The sequence below is a fragment of the Anguilla rostrata genome, chromosome 11 (genome assembly GCF_018555375.3).
Source record: "Anguilla rostrata isolate EN2019 chromosome 11, ASM1855537v3, whole genome shotgun sequence".
NCBI classification, from domain to species: Eukaryota; Metazoa; Chordata; class Actinopteri; order Anguilliformes; family Anguillidae; genus Anguilla; species Anguilla rostrata.
The window spans coordinates 1,212,317-1,238,862 of record NC_057943.1 but is presented as its reverse complement, the minus strand read 5'-3'; the positions used below and the strand labels follow the sequence as shown (position 1 = coordinate 1,238,862).

The window sequence follows — 26,546 nt, the reverse complement described above, 5'->3', positions numbered from 1 at the left end:
GAGAAAGGGAGAGAGAGGGAGAGAGGAGGAGAGAGGGAAGAGAGAGGAGGGAGGGAGAGAGAGAAGATAAGGGAGTGAGGACGAAGGAGACAGAGACAATTAATGTATGTTCAATGTGCGCAGATGACTCAGACTGTGATTTATATGGATTCATATCGTCCATGAAGGCGATTCAGGTCCTTGAATATGATTCAGACTGTACAAGTCATGTAGCTATGATGCTAAGGGAATAATAAGGCCCTCAAACTGTCTGCTTCCCTGATCTTGGGAGAGCTGCCCCGTGTTCACACAGCAAGCAGCTCGGCTGATGGGTCGCTTGAGTGTACTAAGGTGGGGCAAGAGCTTCCCATTGTGTCCTCTTAGTAGTCTTGTGCAGCTACACATTTTTAAAGAGAAATAATGGCATTATGAAGTGTATCAAGGACAGGCATTTGCCATATAGCCTATGCTTTTGTTTCTATAATTATTTAATGACACCGATAATTATTTTGTTACTGCTAGCTCATTAGTTAACTATATATATCTTTCTCTTGGTAGCCAGATAGCTACCAACTGACCTCTATCTCTCCCACTTGCTACCTAGCTAGCAATCTTTATATATTGCTCTCACAAGCTTGCTTGCAGTCTCTCTATTTCTCAATAGCCAATGTTATCTAGATAGTGAGAGAAATAGATCGCTAGCAATCGCCAGCTATCTAGTGGCATTTAAACCTCAATGTGTTTTGGTGTCAATGTGAATGATTTTGGCAGAACAAATGACATATTTGCATATATCCTGCTGCCTGCCCTTTAAGTTTTTAGCCGCTCCTCCCTTGCAATGAGTGAAGCTGGGCGGAACTATTATTCACAAAATAAACCGTGGCCAACATTTTCTGGGGTAACATTTGTTGCTCACTTTCCCAGTTGCTCAGGTTGCTAGCTATTGCTCAGCTTCATAGAGAATTAATGGGCTTCCGGCAAATGCTAGCCTGAATCGCTTGCAGCTTGAACACTGGGTTATTTTCATTGTGGTGTTCATGCTCGGTAATGCTAGGCTTTCTGTTTCTCCTGCCAGTAAATTTAATTTCATTTGTGTTTAAATTTGATTTGGTATGTTGGGGCCCTGACAGTGTGTTGGGTCCTGACTGTGTGTTGGGGCCCTGACAGTGTGTTGGGTCCTGACTGTGTTTTGGGGCCCTGACGGTGTGTTGGGTCCTGACTGTGTGTTGGGGCCCTGACGGTGTGTTGGGTCCTGACTGTGTTTTGGGGCCCTAATGGTGTGTTGGGGCCCTGACAGAGTGTTGGGGCCTGACTGTGTGTTGGGGCCCTGACGGTGTGTTGGGGCCCTGACAGAGTGTTGGGGCCTGACTGTGTGTTGGGGCCCTGACGGTGCGTTGGGTCCTGATTGTGTTTTGGGGCCCTGTCAGTGTTGTCGTGGCCCCAGCAGTGTTTTGGGGCCCTAATGGTGTAGTGAGGCCCCTACGGTGTGTTAGGGTCCTGATAATGTGTTTTGGCCCTGACAGTGTGTTGGGGCCTGACAGTGTGCAGTGTGAGCAGTGATTGGGTGGGAGACTCACGTTGGGGCCGGGAGGTCCGACTCTGCCAGCAGCACCTGGGAAACCAGTGGCACCCTAAGGGGGGGGGGATAAAAGCAGATATGAGGTCATCATCAAAGCAACTCTTTATGCATCAGGCCTACAAGGGTCAGATCTGTTAGAGCTGCTAAAGGAAGTGGGTGGGGCGAGAGAGAGAATGGAGGGATGACCACTGTGAAATATGGAAACACAGAATAAAGGTGGAGGGAGGGATGGAGGGATCTGGGTGGAGGGAGGGATGGAGAGATCTGGGTGGAGGGAAGGATGGAGGGATCTGGGTGGAGGGAAGGATGGAGGGATCAGGGAGGAGGGAAGGATGGAGGAATCTGGGTGGAGGGAAGGAGGAGGGATGGGAGGAAGGTGGAGGGAAAGATGAAGGGATGTGGGTGGAGGGAAGGATGGAGGGAAAGATGGAGGGATCTGGGTGGAGGGAAGGATGGAGGGATGTTGGGTGGAGGGAAGGTGGAGGGAAAGATGAGGGATGTGGGTGGAGGGAAGGATGGAGGTGAAGGTAGGAGGGATTGGGGGAGGGAAGATGGAGGGATGTGGAGGATGGAGGTGGAGGAGGATGGAGGGAAAGATGGAGGGATGTGGGAGGAGGTAAGGATGGAGGGATGTGGGAGGAGGAAGGATGGAGGGATGTGGGGGATGGAAGATGGAGGGATGTGGGAGGAGGTAAGGATGGAGGGATGTGGGTGGATGGAAAGATGGAGGGATGTGGGTGGATGGAAGGATGGAGGAAAAGATGGAGGGATGTGGGTGGATGGAAGGATGGAGGGATGTGGGTGGATGGAAGGATGGAGGGATGTGGGAGGAGGGAAAGATGGAGGGATCTGGGTGGAGAAACGGGGTGATGACTCACAGGAGCGCCTTGAGCACCGCGTGCGCCTTTGGGTCCGAAGACGCCGGTGGGGCCCTGAGGAGAGAGCGAGAGAGACGGGGGTCAGAGCTGGGATCTCACCTTCAACAGCAAACAGGATCTCGCCTTCAACAGCAAACAGTAACAGGTCACTATGCCCAGTAACAGATCACTATGCCCAGGTGAAGAGGGGTTCAGTGATAGGGCACTATGCCCAGGTGAAGAGGGGTTCAGTGATAGGTCACTATGCTCAGGTGAACAGGGGTTCAGTGATAGGGCACTATGCCCAGGTGAAGAGGGGAACTCACCTGTGGACCGGGGGCTCCGGAGGGGCCCTGGGGGCCAGGTGCTCCAGCGTCTCCTTTCTGTCCTCCCTCTCCGAGCTCGCCCTTGGCTCCCGGCTGGCCGTCAGCACCCTTCACACAGCGGACAGAAAGAGCTCAACCCAACGGCACTGCCATATTCAACCCAACGGCACTGCCATATTCAACCCAACGGCACTGCCATATTCAACACAACGGCACTGCCATATTCAACCCAACGGCACTGCCATATTCACCCCAACAGCACTGCCCCATTCAACTCAACGGCACTGCCATATTCAACCCAACGGCAATGCCGTATTCAACCCAACGGCGCAGATCCATAATCAATGGGTTAATTGCATAATTAACAGCAGAAGTTGCTATGAAATCCTGAACCTGATACGGCCTTCTTGCCACCCCTGATTTAGGGTTCTGTTTTTTACTGACAGTCAGAAAGTGTGTGTAAATAGTTCATTACATTACATTACTGTAGCTGCAGCTCTGACATGCTGAGAATACACAGGTAGGATTTTGCCACCAGCCAAACCTGTGATTTTATCACAACTGTGGCCTGACTCTGCACAGGTACTACCTGAGGAGTTTACCTACCACCATGTTGCAAATCTTTGCCAAGCATTTATAGTATTTCTAGCAGACTAGCAGGACCTAGGGAAGGAGTCAGTTTTTTGGGAGATGAGTTTAGGACGCTGGTACTTACAGGGGGTCCAGCGAACCCAGCAGGCCCGGGGGGTCCGGTCTCACCACGGTCGCCCTGTAAAAGGGGGGGGGGTGGCAGAAGGAGGGGGTCAGAGCAGCTGCGATGGGGGGGGGTCTATCACTGTAATAATCTGGATCAGTCTTCTGGAGTCCACTGCATTCCCACTTGGCACTATCATTTATTTCATAGCCCTCCATAATCTGCTTAAGCATCTAATATGATCCTCTTTGTGTGAATCAAATGCTTTTTTCCAAGCACACATTGTATATTGTGTGTTGATGAAAAATATGACAGAAATGCCAGACAGACTTACAGGAGCTCCACGTGCACCAGCAGCACCAGTTGGGCCTGAAGGTCCAGATTCACCCTGAGAGAGAGGGGGGGGGGGGGAGTGAAGAAAGGAAGGGAAAGAGAGAAAGAGGAGAGAGTGTTTTAGATTCTTCCTCGGTCACTAAGGAACACTGAAGCCAGCAAATCAGAGAATGACTGAATAAAATGAGTCATAATGAGTACAAATTAATTGTATTAAATGAAAAAAAATGTTTTATTGAACCAAATAATTAAACAATTATCACCTTCAGTCCATTAGGACCGGCTGGACCTGGAGGGCCAATGGGACCTGTCAAACCCTGAGAGAGAGAGGGCGAGAGAGAGAGAGAGGCAGGGAGAAAGAGAGAGAGAGAGAGAATCAATTAGTGTGTATAATACATATCTCCACAGTGTGATGTAGACTGCACACTTCAGACTGAGTAGATTCATACGGATAGTGATGAATGGACATCAAACCGTCAAGACTGATATGGTGCATGTTAGTGATTGGCACTGTGTGATGATAAGTGCAGACCGATATGCTACCTGCAGGTGATTAGTTTGAGTGATCTCGGATTGATTATTGTGATTTTTATCGGATCGATTAGTGTGAGTTTTCTCGGGTCGATTATTGTGATTTTTATCGGATTGATTAGTGTGAGTTTTCCCGGGTCGATTGGTATGAGTTTTCTCGGGTTGATTAGTGTGAGTTTTCTCGGATCGATTATTGTGATTTTTATCGGATCGATTATTGTGATTTTTATCGGGCCGATTAGTGTGAGTTTTCTCGGTCAATTAGTGTGAGTTTTCTCGGATTGATTAGTGTGATTTTTATCGGATCGATTAGTGTGATTTTTATCGGATTGATTAGTGTGAGTTTTCTCGGATCGATACGCACTCTTGAGCCGTCCTTCCCAGGCGCTCCCTCAGGTCCTTTCTCGCCGTTGTCGCCCTGTGAAGGAGATACAGAGATGAGTGATCATGTGACAAACCCACAAATTGGGGTGCGTATTGGGGTGTCAGTTTTTGGGGGTGTCACTCACTCTGTCGCCCTTGGGTCCTGAGATTCCGGAGGCGCCCCTCTCCCCGGGCATGCCCTGCAGACCGGGGGGCCCCTGCGCCCCTGGGCTACCACCTGGCCCGATGGCACCCTGAAACGAGACGGACAGACAGACCTCAGCACGGACAGACATGAGCCCAATGCAATGAGCTAATCGAATGAACATTTCACAAGGGGTTGACAGACACACAGACACACAGACAGACAGACAGACAGGCAGACAGGTAAGACAGACAGACAGGTAGACACAGACAGACAGACAGACAGGCAGACAGACAGACAGGTAGACAGACAGACAGACAGACGGGTAGAGAGGCAGACAGACAGACAGGTAGACAGGCAGACAGACACACAGACAGACAGGTAGACTCGGGCTTACCTTGGGTCCGTCGGTCCCTGGAGTCCCAGGGAGACCACGTGGTCCCTGAAGGCCTTGGGGTCCAGCGCCACCTCTCTCTCCAGGGAAACCTCGCTCGCCCTGCCGGGAGGAAGAGAGAGGAGGGAGAGAGAGAGGAGAGAGGGAGGAGAGAGAGAGGAGGGAAAGAGAGAGAGAGGAGAATGAGGAGGAGCGCATTTATTTCAGGAGTTCAGAGTTCCTGGCTGGTTTGACTGATATTGACAGCATCCTAAACTCTGAGATGGGGGGAGACACTCACTCTGGGTCCAACAGCACCAGCGGCACCACCCTCTCCTGGGACACCCTGCACAGAGAGGAACATCAATCAATCAATTAATCAATCAATCAATCAATTAGTCAATCAATAAATCAATTTATCAATCAGTCAATTAATCAATCACTCAGAATACAGGGTAGTATCTTCATCCAACAATAAGATCCCATCTTTACATTAAATTACATTTATTTTGTAAAAGCAGACGCTTTTATGCAAAGTGATGTACAAAAGTGCATATCATGGTCATCTTGTTTGATGTGACAGGTAAAAAGGTGTAACAGGTGAGACACTGGGGACACATACCTGGTCACCAGGCTTTCCTCCTTCACCTGGGGGGCCTGGAGGTCCAGGTAGACCCTATATGAGAGGGGGAGGGGAGGTGCATGCTACATTACAACATTATTGAAACTGAAAACAATAATTGATGATAAAAAATATCAACAATTTTGTAAATGTACCATCTATTGGTAATCCCACTTATAGGTTACAGTCAGATAATGAGCATGCGAGTCACATGAGCACAGAGATTTGATTGGTCAATCCCTCTGCATGGTCCTGGTTTGTCTGTGGATTGTGAGCTAATAGTGACAGGTGACAGGAAAAGGTGCTCACCTGGAATCCAGAGGGACCAGGCTGGCCCTGTTCCCCTCTCTCTCCTGCAAGTCCCTGTGGAGAGATCACACAGTGACATCAGGCCAGGGGCCAAACCCACACTCGACACATCACTCATTCATCTGTGTCCACATCGCCCTCTGGTGGAGTAAAGTATTTATTCACATAGAAACTTTCATGCATGGCTGTAACATTTTACAGAAATTAAAAATGAAACAGGGATATGTCACACAGAAAGGTTTTAAAAGTAAATAAAAGAAAGTAAAATGCAATAAAACAATAAAAGATGCACATGACTGAATGCCACATGGCTTTTTAAAAGGATGTGGAACACTATCAGTTTGCAAATCATTTTTAATGTATCAGTGATGTTTTCATATTTCCATTATTGTCCATAAATAATATTAATATAAATATAAAAAAGGTAGGCCTTGTAAATAAATATCCTTAGATTTAAAAGGTATATGAGCCACTAGTACAATTCATGCTTTACTGGAAATTTTAATATCCTGAAACATGCCTTTTATGCAAAGCACTTTAGTATTCTTTATGAAAGATGACAATAAAAAACATTTCAACACACTGCGATCATCGATGAACATTTATTTCAGCCCTCTCCTATCTCAGTGTAAAACCTCAGCCATAAAAGCATCACTGGACCGTTACTCTTCTGATCTTTGCTCTTCATCACTGGTTTAATGGCAGCGGTACTCACAGCTGGTCCAGGAGGTCCTGCCGCTCCAGTTTCTCCATCTTTACCTGACAGACCCTGTAGCAGGAAGAAAGGGTCTGGTCACATGTAGATTTGATTTGATTCAAGTGGATAATTTTTTTCCTGGTTCCATTTTTCTTGGTCGATGGCAAGGTTCATGATCAAGGCCTTCCCGAGACAAGCTCACAAGCTTAATGCCTCCAAATTGAGCTTTAGCCTCAACACAAATGGGTAAAAAAAACTTGATAGCTCACTTTTCAAAATGTTTTAACAAACATTAAACATCATTGATTGAAAAACCTTGAATGTACTAACAGAAAATATGCTTTGTATTTAAAAGAGACCTGCTGCTGGCCAATGGTGACATGCCACTTTACAGGTGAGAAATTAATCTGCGGTGCTGATTCATACTTAAGGCCTAATCAATGTGCACAACAAATAAAAGAATGTGCCATTGAAGAAGATTGCTTTTAACTGAGCTCATCAATGTGTTTTCTCCAGGGAAATCTGCAGTTGGGACAGCATGGGTGTTCAGTGTGCACTCAATCGCTTCAGAACTGTAAGGGAAATTATGAAATGTTTGGCCTGAAGTTCATTTCCTGCCCTGCTGGGTTTACTGCTCCTCCTGCTGTGCCTCTATCAGTGAGTGGATGGGAGAAAACTCACATGCAGAGTGAATTATATTTCTAACAGGAGGCAGATTTCAAGGCTTTTTTTTGATCTCCTGGTGTAAGTACGATATCTTGGTCAAAACACATGAAAGAAAAATGAATATGACAGAAAGGTAGCTTACCCTCAGGCCTGGTGCTCCCACAAGGCCCTTCTCTCCAGCTTTACCAGCCTCTCCCTGTGCACACACACAAACACACACACAGTGTGGTACCATCAGCGTGGAACTGCAGTCACTTCAGACAGTTAAATCAAACTCCCACAAACTTCATATTTAGTGCATATTGAATGTATTAAGGTACAAAACAAGAACATATATCTTTATCATAATGTCTGTATTAATCTTAGTTTTAAGTATTCCATGTAAATTTATTTTGCATTACTCACATACACACCATGCATGCGTGCATACACAAACTCACTCACACATAAACACACACAAACACACGTGCACATGCACACACTCTCGCACACACACACACACAAATACTCACTCACTTGGACATGCATGTGTACGCACACAGAAACACACACTCTCACACACACACACACACTCATACTTTCTCTCTCACACACTCTCTCTCTCACACACACACACTCACACTCTCTCTCTCTCACACACACACACTCACACTCTCTCTCGCTCACACACACACACTCTCTCTCTCACACACACTCACACACTCTCTCTCTCTCACACACACACACACTCTCTCTCTCTCTCACACACACACTCTCTCTCTCTCTCTCTCTCTCACACACACACACACTCACGTTGGCTCCCTTAGGTCCTGGGAATCCCATGACTCCAGGCTGCCCGCGGGCTCCCTGTGGACCAGGTGGTCCGGGGCGACCATCCTCGCCAGCAGCGCCCTGCAGGGGGCAGCAGAGAGAACCGTTCCAGCACACGCACACCTTCCTGAGTCAGATCTCACATTGCGATGCTGCTGCTTACAGACTTGAGAGCATAAGGAAACGGTTTTGGCAGCAATGCAAATGAAGTATCAGGAATTTCTATATTTTATTTAACTTTGCTTCATGTTTGGAATGAGGATATAGTCGTGACAGGGGTAATTACAGGGGTCCTGTAAAGGTGTGTTCACTTGGACTATCAAAATATTACATACATATTTTATAAATAAATATAACCAGGGTAAAATAAATGAGCAGTACTTTGACACTGATAATAATGGCTATGTTGTGCTCATAAATATATTGGTTAAATGTCCAATGAACAATGAGAAAAGAGCAAGGGGGAGAAGAGTTGAATCTTTGAGAGACCACTTCACTGCTTCGTATATTTTACCACTAGGGGGCAGACGAGAACAAATACAGATTTAATGGAACTAAATGAAGCTGTACCCTATAAACGTACATATAAACGTACAACTTAACATTCTAACAAGCCGTGAGAATGTATGACTCATTTTCAAATACGATTTTGCAAATGTAGTTTGCCTAACTATTCTGTGAAATATATAACTATTATTCGTCATAACCATGCTCATCCAACCAGAATTAGGTAGCCACAGGTTAGCGTCTTTAAAAATCCGGTCCTATGAGGAAATTAAGACCTGTCATTCTTAGGGTCTTGTTTTTGGGAGTTTCTCCATCAGCCGAATGGCTTTTAAGGTGGATTTTATGGTGAGTTCTCCTATCCCCATTGGCCCCCTTTCATTATCGGTCCCATGCATTCTCGCGTCTTCTGCCCTCTATTGGCAGTGATAATGTATTGAAAGTGAGCGAGATCACCTGTGATTAATGGACAGCTGCACGCGACCGCTCGCGCTTTTCTGAAAACGCACTGGTCGAATGTCTGGTAGAGAATTCAGACCAGACAGTCACCTGCGCTGTCCGGTAATACGCAAATATGTTCCGCAGCGCTTAATATCAGAGAATAATATGCGCTGTTAATATATGAACACTCCATTGTTAAGAAATGGAGCCAAAGAACCTGGACCTGGATCTCCTTTTAGTTCGCCAGAAGATAACATCGCCACTTTGCACTTGACTTAGCTAGAAAAATGAGCATCGCATGCTGGTGTAGTTGGAGTTTTAAGCGTCTTGGCTAGCAAGTTAGCAACAGCTGAGTGCTTTTCATTCACGGGTAAGGGCATTGTTTTATTGTTTTGCCTGAGGATAAAGGCCAAGTGATTGATATGTTTACTCTCCTAACATCATTCGAACGCGCATGGTCACAGTTAGCCTGCTGGCTGTTTTGTTTTTGTCTCGACATTATAATGAAGAAGTAAGTTTAGAACTCTGGTTTAGCCATTTTTGGGTTCCCCATTGCCGTACAGGTATATGGTACTTTTCGACTTCTTTGGACATTGGTATCAGTGATTGTACAAAGATGTTGAGGTTATTACTCAAAATGAAAACTAGCCATCGGCTGAAGAGGGTTATGTTTGATTGGTAGCTACTACTGCTTAGACGTGTTACACGTTTGTCAGCCGGCCCCATTGATAGCTTGTAGTTCCTGATATGTAGTTGTCTACCTCATTCGCACGCCTTGTGCTATGTTATTGTTATTTTAATTTCATCCTGTTGACTTCATGTATGTAGTCTGGGTTTGTGCTTCTAGCAGTGGAGTAGTACAGGGATAAAAATGTTTTCTTTAGTCAGAACTACTGTTTGGAAGCGAGTCCTGGTTATAATAGTCACTCATAGTTTCCCCAGCGCTTATGGAAGAACTTTGGTGAATATGACTGCCTTGTACTTTCAATACAGTTTATAAATCAGTGTCATATTTTTCCAAAATAAAATATTCATGTTTTGGTACTCGGATTGTGCCGTGAATGGGAGGGGTTACGCAGATAATGCGGAATGATGGGTCTCTACTGTGCTACATTAACACAGTGAGGGTTTAGCATCCAGTGTCTGCAGGACAGACAGTATCAGCTGCACTTACAGTAGGACCAACTTTGCCTTGAGGACCAGCGTCACCAGGGCGACCAGTGAGACCCTGCAAGCCGAGCACAGAGAGAGATTATTCCACATGGATGGATGGAGGAAAACATCACAGGTCACATGACACCAGGGCCTGTAGTCTGCCTCCGATCAGACAGGCTTTAGAATGAGCTGCTAATCTGCAGTTATGGCAAATTCAGTCTGTACAGTGACCCTGACTCCGCAGATCACTTGAAAAGTCACAGCATTGTAACCTGTACTCAGGCATATCACCTCAGACACATTTCCATGGCAAAATTGCACACTGAACGCAATTAGAAAATTAGATCTGGGACTATAGAATGCTTTAAGCTGCTTTATAATTGTCAAGCAAAATATTTATGCTTAACTGGATATGAAGTATGAATATTTGTACAGTCTAAGCTGATCACAAGTCTTTTTACCTGTGGGGATAAACCCACCGTAATAGCCCAAAATGCTAACGCTAATGAGTTGTATAACCTCTGTTAGCATCGCCATGGCAACCTCTGACATCACCGCAGTGGGCAAAGGTGACTCACCCTAGCACCTGGCAGGCCTGGCTCCCCAGTACGACCTGGGTCTCCGTTGGCTCCCTTGGGTCCTCCAACACCTGCAACCCCTCGCTCACCAGGGGCACCCTAAACGGGAGAGAGAGAGGGAGAGAGAGAGGGAGAGGGAAATATGAGTTCACTCATCACTCTGAACTGTAGGGCTGTTTGATTGTGGCTCTAAAGGTCAAAATATGCTGTACAGAAATTACAGGCGTGCAGCTGTTGTAAAATCAGTTAAACAGAAACTGTGATATGACAGCACTTGCATTTCGAAGCGCTGCTGACAGGTGTACAGGTGTATTTTCCTAGTGAGAGTAGTTCCCTCCGACTGCAGCAGTGGGCAGCAGAGGATAGAGCTGCATAGACAGTCAGGGTCTGATGGACTGTGTGTGTTACTCACCTTAGGACCAGCCAGCCCATCTTGACCTGGGAAACCACGGTTACCGGGAGCGCCCTAGAAACAAGGTGTCAGGGTGAGTCCGCCATCTTGAAACGCAAAGCGTCTCTCACACACTGTGCTTGTGGTAAACAAACCGAGAGAAACACATTCACTGGGCACTGAAGACATCCACGCACTGTTACAACATTAACAGACATTTCTGAAAGTTGAACTTTATTTTATTTAACTTTAGCAAGTTGTAATTTGAGTAAAACATTTACAGTTTTAATTTTTCACGGGGGTAATAATCACTAAGTAAAATTCTGGTGCAGTTAAGTCGGTTGGAACTGCTCCCATAGATGCTGTATACTGCGAAGGGGTGTGTCCTGTTTAGGGAGTGATGTGTCACATGATATTCATTTAGTAGTTAACTATTACACGCCAGTATTTTGATTGTTGAATAGGGTGCAATTGTCACTTCCATTTAAGGCAATACAAGTCATGTGACTGACAGGCAGAGTGTGGCTTTGTGACATCACTGTCCTTTAAAACACTCTCAGCCAATCACAAGTGAGATTCCTCATGGTTTGGCCAAGCACGATGGGTACACAGAATAGATTGGCCAGGTGAGCGTTTCAGGGGTCTAGTGTCACCTGCGGCAGGTGTAGCGGGCGTGTCCTGGCGGCGATGAACACTCACCCTCTCACCGGGAGGTCCGTTCGGCCCGGCAGCGCCAGGCTCTCCTCTGGCTCCTCGCTTCCCCTCCTCTCCCGCTGGCCCTGGGGCTCCCAGGGGACCTGCAGGGCCCTGTGTCAGGCGCCCAAACACATGCCTGATTAGTCTGAAGTGCGTGCGGCACTAAGATCCGTTAGACATGTGGGGAAGCAGCCTGGCTGTGGGTAAAGAACCTGGCAGTGACAGGACGTCCTAATCTCTCTGACCCTGTGGCCAGTCACTCCAGAGCCAGGAGCTAATCCATTTAATAATCACTCCGGAGTAAAGAAAAGCTTTCAGATCCTTTCACAAACACACATGCTTTCCTTTTGTCTTGGCCAAATTATATTTTTAAATTCTAAGCAGAGACAGAGAGTAAAAGCTACTCTTGAGTAAAATACTTTTCATTCGTGAAAACTCTATTGTTTAGTATTACGACTATATAATGATATAAGAGTGGCCTTGATGGACGCCTCTCGAATTGAAGCGCTGTGATACACTTGTACCTGTGCTATAAGCACTCAGGTAATAAGGGACCCTGCAGTTTGCTCTGCTAACACGTATATATCACACCACCACTCATTTAAACACAGAGAGGGTGTGCAGATCAAACTGAATACTGTCACTCTGCACCAGGCCTGCTCGGATTGGATGAGCCAGGTGGAAGTGGGAGGGGCAGACGAGCTGGGGGCAGGACTTACAAGCTCTCCTTTGGGTCCAGCTTCACCTTTGAACCCTGGGATACCGGGGTCACCCTACAGACAGAGAGAGAGAGAGAGATTTCCATAAGAGACTGAACCATGTGTCTCCATCTGGGACATGGAAGCACATAAGCACTGGGGTGTCCTGTAGTTTGGGGTACACCCTTAAAGATACGCTTACCTGCTGTCCTTTGGGCCCCAGAGGGCCTGTGGCTCCCTGAGGTCCGGGGGGGCCCCGGGGACCGGGGAAACCAGGAGCACCTGCAATACCAGGACCGCCCTGCAGAGGGAGGCAGAGAGGACCAGAGTATCACTCACTCTGCCACCTACCACCGATTAATCAATTAAAGCCAACAATATTAATATAAAACAACTAAACCATCAACTAAAAGCCAGTTAAGTGGGAAAAAAATCTATTTCTATTCTATATCTATCTTTGCATTAAAGAATTCCTTTGCATTCTTCATTCTCTACCTCTTAGCTTAGACAGGTAATACACATGCAGCTTATACAGGTAATGCACACAGATATGCTTTGCTGAGAGTACTTTTGAGTGCAGTTTTTCATTGATTACTAAATGAAAAAATGGCTGTATAGTCTGGTTGGTGGCTAATTGTGAATATGATTGGGCATGTGGGTATAATTCATTCAGAGAATAAACTCACCGCAGATCCTTTGGATCCAGGAATGCCATCAGTACCAGGGTTACCCTGTAGAGACCAAACACAGCCGGGGATCAGAGACTGAAACTGAGACTGAAACAGCCCTACCTTCACACCTTATAACACAGCACTGCAGGTGAGCCCTGCAGGTGAGGGAGCTCTGCCTTAAGGAGAGTTCTCATGCTTTGTGATGAGCGTGTTTAAAAACGCACATCTGCATGTGTCAGTTGTAAATAATGTGTTAGTTCCCATGTGTGTGTGTATGTGGTTGCAGGTAAACAGAGTTTGAGTTCAGTGTTCATGTCGTTTACACTGTGTAGGTTTCCCAGCTGGAGTGTACTATAAACACTTGGGGCTTTGGGATGAACATGCAGTGGGATGCATATGATTTGGAGGACTGACACAAATGGAGTTATGGTGGGAAATTTATCAGAACATAAAAGCTTTTTGATGACAAATGGGCTTATTGTTTTGCTTGCGGTCTACAGAGTGTTGAAAACTTTGTCAGTATTTGTGTGGAACACCCCAGAGGGTCTCTCTCTTTCCCTGGCGGGACAGGGTGGAGTGTGCCGTTTGGGGGGGGGGGGGGTTTACTTACCCCAGCACCGGCTGGGCCTGGGGATCCAGGGGTTCCAGACTCTCCTCGGGGTCCTTGTGCACCTTCAGGCCCACGAGCTCCTGTGGGACCTGCCTCACCCTGGGGGGGTTGAGAGAGAGGGGGGGGGGTTATGATTAAACCCAAAAGACACAAGACCTGGGGCAGCACTGCGGTGCCCAGTGAGGTCACTCAGGTGTGGGCTTAGAGTTGCTATGGAGACTGAGACAGGTGTGTACAGGTATGCGTGATCAGGTCCTCACAGGACAGTAAAAATAAAACGATGTGAAATTAATTAAAGAGACGGTAGGTTGGACCCAACAGAGTGGTCAACAGAACAATATCAGCAAACAGGCGCATTCAATAAACGGCTGATTTGGGTCTTCGGTGAATATGCTTCTGATGTGTTTCATTGATACTATGGAGTGCTTCTCTCCGGGGGCTGTACTGTTAAAGGATTGTGTGCACGGTAACGCAGGTGAATGGCACACACCTTAGCACCTGGAGAACCTGGGAAACCAGGAGCCCCAGCAGGTCCAACAGGTCCCTAGAGAGAGAGAGAGAGAGAGAGAGAGAGGAGAGAAGCCAGTGGTAAATCTGTGATCACCTCTGACTTATTGTAAAAAAATTTAATTTGTGTGACTATGTTTTGGAGACTTTACAAATTCCTCACAATGCCAAAAGCATTTGATAAGTAAAACACTGTAAAATGTAATCATAATTGTACATACGGGAGGACCAGCAGGGCCAGCCAAACCATCATTTCCACGAGCACCCTGGGAGAGAGGGAGAGAGAGGTAGAGAGAAGAAGAGAGAGGGAGGGAAAGGACAGTTATTAAATGTATTGGATGGCTTTAGATGGATTATTGAATGGATTTCACTGACAAACTCATAGTGTGCAAGCTTGTGAATATGATTGCACCATTGCACTCTAGGGTCAGTAGTCCATCTCTCTACTCTGTAGGGATAATTCTGCTCTGTTAACATCCATCTTGTTCTGTTCTACACCACTTACTGGCAGGAGGTGCTCAAGACTGGTAATAACTCTCAACATTACTGACAAAAAATACATATTTATAGGCGGTGAGGAAAATTGGTATTTTTAGGGACTAAAATACTGGAACTGTGATCATTTCATTTGAGCAAAAACAGCTGCAAAGTTTTCATCAACTGACCTTCTTGAGGTTACTAAAAATAGAAAATCAACAATGACTCTCTGTGTCTATTATAGAACAATGGATAGTGTGTTTTCTTTTTTTAGCTAAAAGATCAGGGGTGGTTGTGGCATTGAGGAGATTAGTATAATGTGCCAGAAGGGGGCGCTGTAATGAGGTGGTAAATGGGAGAGAGTGAGCAGTCACAGCTGATATGATTGAGGTGTGTATGACTGTAGGAACTGAGGATTATGCTGAAGTCCTCAGACCATTTATTAATCCTGAATGTATACATGTGCAGAATATCATCAGAGGCTCAGAAAGCTATGATGTCTCTGCATAGTCTGTGAGTTAAATATGACAGATGTGTGCTGGTTAATGTCAGTTTAATGATGGTGACACTCAACCATTGGCAGAGAGATTAAAGACCAAGGTGTACCAGCCGTCTGTATAAAACATGGGCTCGGCCTAGTCGAAGGCGTGAAGCCTGGGGCTTGAGTTAGAGGGGCATGGGGGAATCGGGTGTGCAGAGTGGGGCGGTACTCACAGCGGCTCCTGAGGCTCCAGGACGACCTCTCTCACCAGGCAGACCTCGTGGGCCCTACAGAGACAGACAGGCAGAGAGGAGGGGTTCAGTCCAATGAGACAGAAAAAACAGTATCTTCTGGCAAAATAAAAGTTTATGATTATTTGCTAAAAAAAAAAAAAGTATCAGTCCTCCAACGCTCACCATTGGTCCGGGGGCGCCGTTCTCACCGGGAGCACCTGCCTCACCCTGGAGGGAGAGAGAATAAGAAGAGTCAGCTGCCGAGAGAGATGCTCTGTAATGTAAAGGCGTGTTTAATGTGAGAAAGAGGGGGACCCAGTTTATATGTTAGATCTGTGGCCTCCTGGGTTCTAGTGACTGGTCTCTCTGTATCAGTACCTATTAGTGACCGGTCTCTCTCTCTGTATCAGGACCTATTAGTGACCGGTCTCTCTGTATCAGTACCTATTAGTGACCGGTCTCTCTCTCTGTATCAGTACCTATTAGTGACCAGTCTTTCTATCTATGTCAGTACCTATTAGTGACCGGTCTCTCTCTCTGTATCAGTACCTATTAGTGACCGGTCTCTCTGTATCAGTACCTATTAGTGACCGGTCTCTCTCTCTGTATCAGTACCTATTAGTGACCAGTCTTTCTATCTATGCCAGTCACTGGTCTCTATGTGTGTCTGTAACAGTACCGATTAGTGACCAGTCTCTCTGTATCAGTACCGATTAATGACCGGTCTCTGTCTGTAGCAGTACCTATTAGTGACCGGTCTCTCTGTCGGTCACAGTACCTATTAGTGACTGGTCTCTCTGTATTAGTACCTATTAGGGACCGGTCTCTCTCTCTGTATTAGTACCTATTAGTGACCGGTCTCTCTCTCTGTATCAGTATCTATTAGGGACCGGTCTCTTTGTCAGTCGCTGTTAGTGACTGGTCTATAATAACTACCTGTGACTGGTTTTTCTACCAGCAGCTGTAACTGTGCAGCCCATGTAATTGGCTACAGAGGGATGGTAGTAGGAAGTTGCTGGCTTGGTGCTAGAGAATGCTGACGCTCGCCTGGCTTTAGGGAGTATTAGACCCCCCAACCCCCACCCCTGGAGGGGGGATGGGCAGTGATGAAGGGAATGGAGATGGAGGAGGAAGATGAGAGAGGAAGGGAAGATGGATAGTAATTTTGTAAGCTGTACGTGGGCGTGGGCGTGGTCAGGTGGGGCAGGTGTCTTACCTTAGCTCCTGCAGCTCCAGACTCTCCCTTCGATCCATCCACACCTGGGTAGCCCTGCACAGGTACAGTTCAGTACAGGTGTTAATAACACTGCTCACTGCACAGGTACTGTTCAGTACAGGTGTTAATAACACTGCTCACTGCACAGGAACAGTTCAGTACAGGTGTTAATAACACTGCTGACTGCACAGGTACAGTTCAGTACAGGTGTCAATAACACTGCTCACTGCACAGGTACAGGTGTTAATAACGCTGCTCACTGCACAGGTACAGTTCAGTACAGGTGTTAATAACACTGCTGACTGCACAGGTACAGTTCAGTACAGGTGTCAATAACACTGCTCACTGCACAGGTACAGGTGTTAATAATGCTGCTCAGAGAGAGTGTAAACTGGTAGCTCAGTATTTGTAAACAGCAGTGCTCAGAAGTTCAGATATTAAAATCAGGCGTGTTGCTCTGAAGGGATCCACTCTCAGGCAGTCAGCCAATCACACGCACCCTGTGTCCCTTGATCCCAGGAAGTCCGGGTGTCCCAGGGAAACCGCGTGCACCCTGTGGAGGAAATGAAGAACGCATCAGCAAAGGGAACGGCCCGAATCGCACTCAGATTAGCCTGGGCCGGGTCCCAGCGTGGGACGGGTCCCAATCACACTCAAATCTCTCAGGCTCACCATCTGAAATACTTTCAGTGGTTTCAGTGAACAGGCTCAAGCAAAGCTGATAACATGGGAATCGTGCGATTATGTAGTTCACAGCACAGTCCTTCAAGTAGCTGAAATCGTTGGTGTTGCTATGGCTACGCTGTCCAGTGTGAATGTGTTGCGCTCTTGTAGTTCTGAGGTTAAATGCATTTACCTGAGGCCCAGGTGGTCCTCGCTCTCCGGCTTTACCCGGCTTTCCAGCTTCACCCTAAAAGGTAGAGAGAAAGAAAGCAGGTCAGAAAGAGAGATGGTGTGTGTGTGTGTGTGTGTGTGTGTGAATGTGAGTGTTTGTGTGTGTGTGTGAATGTGAGTGTGCGTGTGCGTGTGTGTGTGTCTGTGTGTGTGAATGTGTGTGTGTGCGCACGTGTATGTGTGGGGGCAAATGTGTGTGTGTGCATGTGGATGTGTGGGCGTGAATGTGTGTGTGTGTGTGTGTGTGTGCTCACGTGTGTATGTGTGTGTTTGCAAACTGTAAGCCTGTATCTTTTGTTTCTATTTCAGATCTGAGGCTTTAATACTCATAGGGCTTTGTGTGCACTCAAATAGACAAGTGATTTTATTGCTGTTTGTCTATGCACTTTTGCATCTGGTCTAAACATATTTTTAGCCACCATATCCATGCAAAAACTACAATTCCCTCAATGAAAAGTGCCATACAAACTTCCCTTCTGTTGGAATCAAGGTCCAAAGTCTCAAGCTATACCACTGAAATCTGAGGCATTTGTGTTTTTACTGAAATGCAGGGGTGTTACTATTTTGCTGAAATTCTGTGGTATCATAATGAACACGCTTGAGTTGCGTGGCTAAATGTTAGCGCTTTGCTCTAGGGGAGCTTTATTTGAGAGTTTTTGGGGGACGCAGGTGCTCTGATGTTTCTGAGGGTGATGAAGGTGAGCATTTCTGACATCAGCAATGTTGATTAATAACTCTGCAGTGTGTTGGACACTGGTGGGTGGGGAGCTGAGGGTAGATGGAATGAGGGGCAGGTTTTTGGTGCTTCTGAGACTCCTTACGTCATCTCCTGCTTTTCCAGAGGGTCCGGGGGGGCCGCGGGGGCCGATGGGGCCCTGAGCAAGAAAAGGAGAGAAAATTAATTTTTAAATAATTAAAATAATTAACTTCCCTCTTAACGAAAGGGAAACACACACAGACACACACCAACAAAAACATGCACACTTTCCGACGGATAAAAGCACGTGCTATCCGGACACACAACTCAGCTGGGAGTGAAACCAGACAGTCAGTCTGACTTTGTGATTCACTGAGTGTGAATCAGAGTAAATACACAATTTGATTTTTAAATGTACGCTTGCAGTTATTCCTTTAATTTGTGTCTCTGACATACTCCCCTGTTCTGTAACATATTACCCTGGTCTCTAATGCCAGATATTGATTAAACGGGAAGCATTTGGAGTCCTGAGTTGCTCAGGGTATCAGGAGTATTCATGCAGTGGACAATGCAGCGGTGCATTGTGGGATATGCGGGGGACACTCACAGCTGCGCCAGGTTCTCCGGTCTCCCCGGGGTTGCCTTGGAAACCTTGTGGACCCTGGGATGGGAGGGAGGAGGACAGGGTGAGATTCCGGCTGAAGAGCTGCTCTGTGGAGACGCAGCGCCACAGAAACGGTTTTTAAAGTGAGAAACGGCTCCTGTACTTACAGGTGCTCCGCTGGGGCCAGGTGGACCACGGGGACCCATAGGGCCCTGGGAAAGAGAGGGGGGGGGGAGAAGGAAAGTCAGCCATTACATTCAAAATCAAATTCTAATCCAAATGGAGCTTCATTTACTTGACAAGGAAACTGACTTCAGACACAACCCTGGCATTCCTATAACTGAATGGTCTCGACTTCCTCCTCTCTTATACACAGGTCAGATCTGCCAGTAATTTGTCAATAGGGTAATTTATTGAAAAAACAGTTTGCAGTGTCTGTGTCTCTGCAGCAAACCACCTACATACACTTTTTGTACGTCGCTTTTGATAAAGGTATCTGCTAAATAAATGTAATGTATACACAACACCCTCATAGAACTGACACTGCAGTAACACTTTCCTGCCACTCGATGGCAGTGTTTGACAGCGGTTGTAGACAGATATAGACTGTGCCATGTAGAGTGTATCTCCAGGGACAGACTACTAACTCAGACCCTGTCACACCCGTCCTCACCATCGGTCCCTGCATCACCCCCATCTGTGCGCCTCCAGCCTTCTCGTCCATTCCACCCGCCATCTGTGCAGCAAAGTTCTGTGCGAAGACGAAGGAGAGTCATCCGCTAGCATTAGCTACCGTTGTCAAAAACATTCGTTAGCATCAGTTAGCATTAGCATGCATTAACATCCATTAGCATTAGCTTTAGCATCCTGTAATACCGCCACAGACTGGTGTCACTGTAGTTATCGCGCCCCCTAGTGGTCTGAGGCTGCCACAGCGCTTTCACTTTTCACCTCGTACTCTGGTTAATTATTTAACTCGAGCGTGAACCATGGAAACGACCACAGCTCAGCCTTCCACTCCCAACCCCACTCCACCACACTTACTCCTCCGAGTCCTGGCGGTCCGTTGGGTCCTGGGGGTCCGGGGGGTCCAGGGTTTCCAGGGGTACCGGGCTCTCCATCTCTTCCTCGGGGGCCAAGACTTCCCTGGAAATATGATCATATGTTCTCGTTATGTCCAGCAATGTTTTTTTTCTTCATGTTTCAAAATATTAGTTATTTTTCCTGCAGTCACTTCAGGAGGACTTTCAATACTGCCCTCTGCTGGCCAACAAGCAGCAGTTCATTATAAACACACCGTAGCAAAGAAATATATCAATGCTAGGTTAATTACAGGTCCATACATCTGATTACAAGTGACTGTTAAATAACTCGCATTAAATTAATCTTGGCTACTGTCATCACTGCTTTCCTCAGAATGCCCTTTTTACTGTGTGGTGGTACAATATCAAATAGGCTAATTTAAGCTCAATTAAAACATGAAACCCAACAGACTTGTTTTATGTGTTTTATATTTTTTCTCTTCTGTTGTCACCTGAAGCAGTCATATTTTTAAAAATTATGATTATTATTATTATTATTATTATTATGGTATTAGTAGTAGTAGTCGTGGCAACAACAGCACACAGTATGCTCATGACTATGATTTGCCTCTATTTGCCTAAATATACATCTGCCTTTTGGCTTGCCAGGCATCTGCTCAGATATGCCCAATTATGCCTAAATCTACCCAAAATGGCATTTATACTCAAATCTACTGCAGGGACCCAGCATTACACATAGTTCCTGACTGTGAAGTACAGGTCTATACTGTAGCCCCATAGTACAGTCCTATACTGTAACCCCATAGTACAGACCTATACTGCAACCCCATAGTACAGTCCTATACTGTAGCCCCATAGTACAGACCTATACTGCAGCCCCATAGTACAGCCTATCACCATGTACAGACCTATACTGAGCCCCATAGTACAGTCCTTATACTTACCCCATAGTACAGACCTATACTGCCCATAGTACAGACCTATACTGTAGCCCCATAGTACAGTCCTATACTTTAGCCCCATAGTACAGACCTATACTTTAGCCTCATAGTACAGACCTATACTGTAGCCCCATAGTACAGACCTATACTGCAGCCCCATAGTACAGACCTATACTGTAACCCCATAGTACAGACCTATACTGCAGCCCCATAGTACAGTCCTATACTGCAACCCCATAGTACAGTCCTATACTGTAACCCCATAGTACAGACCTATACTGTAGCTCCATAGTACAGACCTATACTGTAGCCCCATAGTACAGACCTATACTGCAGCCCCATAGTGCAGTCCTATACTGCAACCCCATAGTACAGTCCTATACTGTAACCCCATAGTACAGACCTATACTGTAGCTCCATAGTACAGTCCTATACTGCAACCCCATAGTACAGTCCTATACTTTAGCCTCATAGTACAGTCCTATACTGCAACCCCATAGTACAGTCCTATACTTTAGCCTCATAGTACAGACCTATACTGTAGCTCCATAGTACAGTCCTATACTGCAACCCCATAGTACAGTCCTATACTGTAGCCCCATAGTACAGACCTATACTGCAACCCCATAGTACAGTCCTATACTGTGACCGCATTGTACAGACATATACTGTAGCTCCATAGTACAGTCCTATACTGTAGCCCCATAGTACAGACCTATACTGTGACCGCATTGTACAGTCCTATACTGCAACCCCATGATATAGTCCTATACTGTGGCCCCATAGTACAGACCTATACTGTTGCCCCATAGTATGGAAATATACTGTAGTCCCATAGTAGAGACCTAGACTGTAGCCCCATAGTAGAGACATATATTGTAGCTCCATAGCACAGTCATAGAGTAGCCCCATATTACAGACCTATAATGTAGCCCCATAGTACAGACCTAAACTGTGGCCCCATAGTACAGATCTAGACTGTTGCCCCATAGTACAGGCCTATGTTGTAGTCCTATATTGCATTCTGATACTAAAGCCCTGTACTGTAGTTCTATACATTAGCCCTGTATTATAGCCCTATAATGTGGCCCTGTACTGTGGCCCTAGACTCTCTATATTAAGCTTATTGAGACTGAGTTTGAATGGTTGTGGTAAGAATCTGAAGTTCATACATTACACAGGAAAACTATATTGAGTACTTATGATGGGCCAATAGGGGGCAGTGTTGTTCTTGGACTGGTCATAATCCTGGAGCTTTTAAGTACTTTTTTTCTTATTAGGATCTTACTTTTGTCTTGGCCCTGCTGTTATGAACTTCTTAATCAACTATAATAGCTTTAATAGATTGTACATATATAGATGCTTTACACACATATACATATACAGTATATATTTAATGAAGCGTTATATCTACATAACATGTTTAAAACATAAAGGTAGAATAGGCATTTTATCAAAGGAGCTGGAACAAGGCTAGCGTGTATTAGGTAAAAACTGTTATGGAAGCCCTGCTGGTGTACTGTCATTCACAGAGACTGAAACTGATTAAACTGATCCAGATTCAAACACCTGAATCTCACACCACTGTACTGCTGACCAATCGCGCGCGTGACCTCGGGAATGCTGCTTTTACGTCCAAGTGGTGAACGCTTCTCAAGAAAAATACCCTGTTCCACCTCGGCACGCCACAAAAGAACACTTCCTGCAGCCATGTTCAGATTGCTTGTTGGAGAGGTGATCTACTCATGCACAGACCAAGCCCTGCGTTCTCTCACCTGCGTGTGAACTGAGGCCCCAACTGCTCTTACAGAAGCATGACGGCGTGTAAATGTATAGTTTAATAAGAAACTACAATTCCCAACACACACCCAGGAAGAGGCCATTGTGCAGGAAGTCGAGAAACCTCTAGAACACTGTCTTTCAGTGAGGCTCTGGTTCTAGAACTCCCAATTACTAACAGGTACAAATCAAAACATCTTTAGCTCAGCAATTGCTGGAGTTTTCAATGCTAAGCATGCAGAGATGGGCATTTGACCTACTTGTTGTTCCCCACAAATTTTTAATTATTTTTTTAGTTGGACAAACTTAAATGTAATTGTATTTGGCGAAAAGCCCAGTGCACCTTGAGAGTACATGGAGAGGGACACACACAGCAGACACAGGTATATCTCACCTTCTCCCCCTTTGCACCTCTGTCTCCGCGAATGCCCTGCTCTCCTGGGGGGCCCTACAGGTGGAGAGATGTGAGAATGAGCACCTGCAGGTCACATCAAAACCACGGCCACATCCCACACTGAGACGAACACAGGCCTTGCAGGTCACATCCAAACCACGGCCACATCCCACACTGAGACAGACACAGGCCCTGCATGTCACATCCAAACCACAGCCACATCCCACACTGAGATGAACACAGGCCCTGCAGGTCACATCCAAACCACAGCCACATCCCACACTGAGACGGGCACACGCCCTCCAGGTCACATCCAAACCACAGCCACATCCCACACTGAGACGAACACAGGCCCTGCTGGTCACATCCCACACGGAGACGGACATGGGCCCTGCAGGTCACATCCAAACCACAACCACATCCCACACTGAGATGAACACAGACCCTGCAGGTCACATCCCACACTGAGACAGGCCCATAAGCATGCCTACCATGGGGCCTGCTGGTCCACGTGGTCCTACGACCTGGAGACGGGAGAGCAGAGAGAAACACCCATTCAGTATGCATGGCCACCAGCAGGTGGCGACATTGCAACAATACAGTGGTTTTCATACAACACAAGGAATGATGAGACATTGTTTTGTTTTGAGAAAGTGTTCTTGTTGATGTCAATTCTGACATTCTACAGCCTTTTGGAATATAAAGAAAGCAGCGTATACTGCTTTCCCATTCATGTGACCTCTTCCTTTCCATCATGTGACTTTCCCTTGACATCAGTCAGGTTGCCGTCCATTGGACTAACTTTCAAACTGCAGTTGTGCCCAGTGTGTGGATTGAACCATGCTGCTTTTAAGCGTGTTTATCCACTGTTTGCAAACTTACGTCTGTGATGTCTCCTGGCTCTCCTTTCTGTCCCTGTTGACAAAAGCAGAAGCACAAAATTGTTACATTTTCTAATCAAAAACATGGAAATCTTTCTCTTATCATGCTAATCCCTCAGAAATGGTAATCATGCAGTTACATATGAACTGTACTGTTTCTGGATTGTAAATATTATAAAATATAATGAGGTGGTAAATCACAGGAGAGTTTGGTGTCTCATAAGTGTTGCCATGGCTACAGAATGTTAGGTGTAAAGTGAAGCCCAATTATACCTCATCTCTTAGAAAACACTCATTTTTGCAAGTGTTGGCACACAGAAGATTTTCCTACATTTTTACATTTAACTTTTTAACACTGGACTATTTTTGGCATAAAACATTGCTGTCCTTTGCAGCGGTGGGCACTTTTATTATAAACACGATAATTAAACAGTGCATTTAATTCAAAGTCACATGGTGAGAGTAAGAGAGGTAACTGAAGCTCTGCCTCACCTTAGCACCAAGTGGTCCTGAGGTTTCAGAGGGATTTAAAAGGTAGAGGAAAAAGTATGATTAATTTACACATAACATTGGTGATGAACATTTGTCACTTTGCTTTCTGGTGGGGGTGGGGGCAGGGGCAGGAGGGGGAGGACCCATAAATCAAAGGCAACTGGCAGAACACAGCTTGTGACCTACACCCGAAACAGGTGGACAGGGGACCCACGGAGCCCATTCGGATTTGGTTAGGAGGGGTGCTGTAACGTTAGGCTTGGCATGGGGGGGGGCGGGGGGTTAGGGGGTGTGGTGAGTGGTAGCAACAAAAGTCACTGGAGGTTATTTGTGCCCCCAAAAGGGTGTATTTTGCCTTTTGGGAGTAAAAATAAAAAATAACTGGTGCGGATGGGTAAGTGTTTCTCTCTGTGAAACAGACATCCCAAGGGATCTCTCTGTCTCCATGGAGATAATAAATGCGTTTATTCTGGGCTGTTAAGCAGCCAGTGGCAGTGCAGGGAGCTGCAGGCGAGGGGCTGCGGCCCACGTTGGATCCTGCTCGGTTCTGATGCGTTGCCGTGTCAACCAGAACGAGGGCATTTCAGCACAAACCCATTTCCTGCACCAGCTGTCTTTCAGCATCAAATATTATCTTAATTTCTGTGCTCAGAACCATTTTAACTGTAGACACTTTTATGACTTTAATTCAGATTTTACTACAACACTAAAAAAAGTAGGGGAAAGGCCAGTTTTCAAATATGCCATGCCAATGATGTATAATTTTGAAGTGAATGTTATCTCTGATTTACCAGATCTAAATCTGGAAAAATAACAGTAATAATAATTTGTAATCACTGCCTGTATTGCAGAAATTTGACCACATTGTTTTGGAAGATTCACACTTTAAATGCCAATGGCACAAGGGCTGATACAGCTGATTTTGCGCTATATTCTTAAAAATGGCCTTTTCATTTCTGTCTATTTTTTCTTCTTCTGTCTGTTAGTCTGGCAGAAGGTAGCCAATTCAAAAATGGCCTGAATGTTTATTTTTGAATTCAGTTAGAAGTGTCTCTTTCCTCCGTTGTTATTTCACCCCTAATTGCATTTGTTAATCGTGCAAAGAAAGACAAAAAAAAAAAAACAGCAGCTGTCCAATCACCATGTGAGCCCTGGCTGGGACCGACACACCTGTTCACCTGAGCGTGTGGCAGTTACCCATGGTGCTTTGCAATGGCCCTGCTGTTTTTTTTTTTTGTTTTTTTTGAAGGGGGAGGGGGGAGACAGTGAAATGAGGGTCATTTATTTATGCGAGAGGGGGTAAATAAATAAATGAGCACCCGAGGGGGGGGTCTGCTGGGGGGGGCAGACGGGGCAGCACTCTCCGAATGGGATCTCGGGGTTGGGGCAGTCTCTCTGCTCCTCGCAGATGACCTCGTCGCACAGGACGGTCCCGCTGTCGCACACGCAGATCTGACACGGCTGCGGCTTCCACACGTCCTTATCGCTATAGCGCTGGCCGTCCTGCACGCAGCCGCCCGCCAGCTCTGCGCACGCCCGCGGGGGAGCGCACACGGGACGGGGCGCGGGTGGGGGGTTCGGGGTCAGGAAATGGGACAGGATGGAGGGAGAGAGGCACAAGTTATCAAGTCTGGACAATACTCCCTTTATTCACTGATTCATTCATTCATTCATTCATTCACTCACTCACTGTGCGCACTCACTCACTCAGTGTCCAAGCTCATTCACTCATTCACACAACGCTCACTCCAGTTGAACTCACCAAGTCCCATGAACACAGAAGAATAAAGCAATTGGTATTTAGTAACTACTGTGTCCTTCAATATGCACATGTAAACAGCTCAATAAATCTATTAATCTGTGACCTTCAGGAACTCGT

The 26,546-nt window shown here is 46.2% G+C and overlaps 1 protein-coding gene and 1 long non-coding RNA gene across 4 annotated transcripts in view; one reads left to right on the top strand and one right to left on the bottom strand.

Annotated features, from left to right (window-relative positions):
• The window catches only part of LOC135235157 (collagen alpha-1(II) chain-like), a 40,048-nt gene that overhangs the window by 10,920 nt on the left and 2,582 nt on the right, over positions 1 to 26,546 (bottom strand). Inside the window, exons 2-41 of one of the 2 annotated variants that reach the window (XM_064300394.1) lie at positions 25,987 to 26,193; positions 24,668 to 24,684; positions 24,177 to 24,209; positions 23,786 to 23,818; positions 23,295 to 23,348; positions 20,182 to 20,283; positions 19,811 to 19,888; positions 19,305 to 19,349; positions 19,141 to 19,194; positions 18,658 to 18,711; positions 17,799 to 17,852; positions 17,442 to 17,495; positions 16,943 to 16,996; positions 15,910 to 15,954; positions 15,727 to 15,780; positions 14,757 to 14,801; positions 14,519 to 14,572; positions 14,029 to 14,127; positions 13,434 to 13,478; positions 12,950 to 13,048; positions 12,769 to 12,822; positions 12,053 to 12,160; positions 11,375 to 11,428; positions 10,963 to 11,061; positions 10,404 to 10,457; positions 8,267 to 8,365; positions 7,617 to 7,670; positions 6,827 to 6,880; positions 6,112 to 6,165; positions 5,803 to 5,856; positions 5,482 to 5,526; positions 5,205 to 5,303; positions 4,809 to 4,916; positions 4,664 to 4,717; positions 4,032 to 4,085; positions 3,770 to 3,823; positions 3,457 to 3,510; positions 2,742 to 2,849; positions 2,437 to 2,490; positions 1,557 to 1,610 (exon numbers count right to left, since the gene is read on the bottom strand). In XM_064300394.1, coding sequence (XP_064156464.1) covers positions 1,557 to 1,610; positions 2,437 to 2,490; positions 2,742 to 2,849; positions 3,457 to 3,510; positions 3,770 to 3,823; positions 4,032 to 4,085; positions 4,664 to 4,717; positions 4,809 to 4,916; positions 5,205 to 5,303; positions 5,482 to 5,526; positions 5,803 to 5,856; positions 6,112 to 6,165; positions 6,827 to 6,880; positions 7,617 to 7,670; positions 8,267 to 8,365; positions 10,404 to 10,457; positions 10,963 to 11,061; positions 11,375 to 11,428; positions 12,053 to 12,160; positions 12,769 to 12,822; positions 12,950 to 13,048; positions 13,434 to 13,478; positions 14,029 to 14,127; positions 14,519 to 14,572; positions 14,757 to 14,801; positions 15,727 to 15,780; positions 15,910 to 15,954; positions 16,943 to 16,996; positions 17,442 to 17,495; positions 17,799 to 17,852; positions 18,658 to 18,711; positions 19,141 to 19,194; positions 19,305 to 19,349; positions 19,811 to 19,888; positions 20,182 to 20,283; positions 23,295 to 23,348; positions 23,786 to 23,818; positions 24,177 to 24,209; positions 24,668 to 24,684; positions 25,987 to 26,193 — 2,648 coding nt within the window. The remainder of the gene's footprint in view (positions 1 to 1,556; positions 1,611 to 2,436; positions 2,491 to 2,741; positions 2,850 to 3,456; positions 3,511 to 3,769; positions 3,824 to 4,031; positions 4,086 to 4,663; positions 4,718 to 4,808; positions 4,917 to 5,204; positions 5,304 to 5,481; positions 5,527 to 5,802; positions 5,857 to 6,111; positions 6,166 to 6,826; positions 6,881 to 7,616; positions 7,671 to 8,266; positions 8,366 to 10,403; positions 10,458 to 10,962; positions 11,062 to 11,374; positions 11,429 to 12,052; positions 12,161 to 12,768; positions 12,823 to 12,949; positions 13,049 to 13,433; positions 13,479 to 14,028; positions 14,128 to 14,518; positions 14,573 to 14,756; positions 14,802 to 15,726; positions 15,781 to 15,909; positions 15,955 to 16,942; positions 16,997 to 17,441; positions 17,496 to 17,798; positions 17,853 to 18,657; positions 18,712 to 19,140; positions 19,195 to 19,304; positions 19,350 to 19,810; positions 19,889 to 20,181; positions 20,284 to 23,294; positions 23,349 to 23,785; positions 23,819 to 24,176; positions 24,210 to 24,667; positions 24,685 to 25,986; positions 26,194 to 26,546) is intronic. The other variant, XM_064300396.1, reaches the window with a different exon arrangement.
• Positions 9,255 to 13,888, top strand: LOC135235158 (uncharacterized). 2 transcript variants are annotated; one of them, XR_010324298.1, is made up of 5 exons: positions 9,255 to 9,599; positions 11,380 to 11,447; positions 12,704 to 13,163; positions 13,421 to 13,566; positions 13,751 to 13,888. It is a non-coding gene; the product is annotated as an uncharacterized LOC135235158 (long non-coding RNA). The 2 variants fall into 2 exon arrangements; XR_010324297.1 differs by having other exon boundaries at positions 13,421 to 13,888.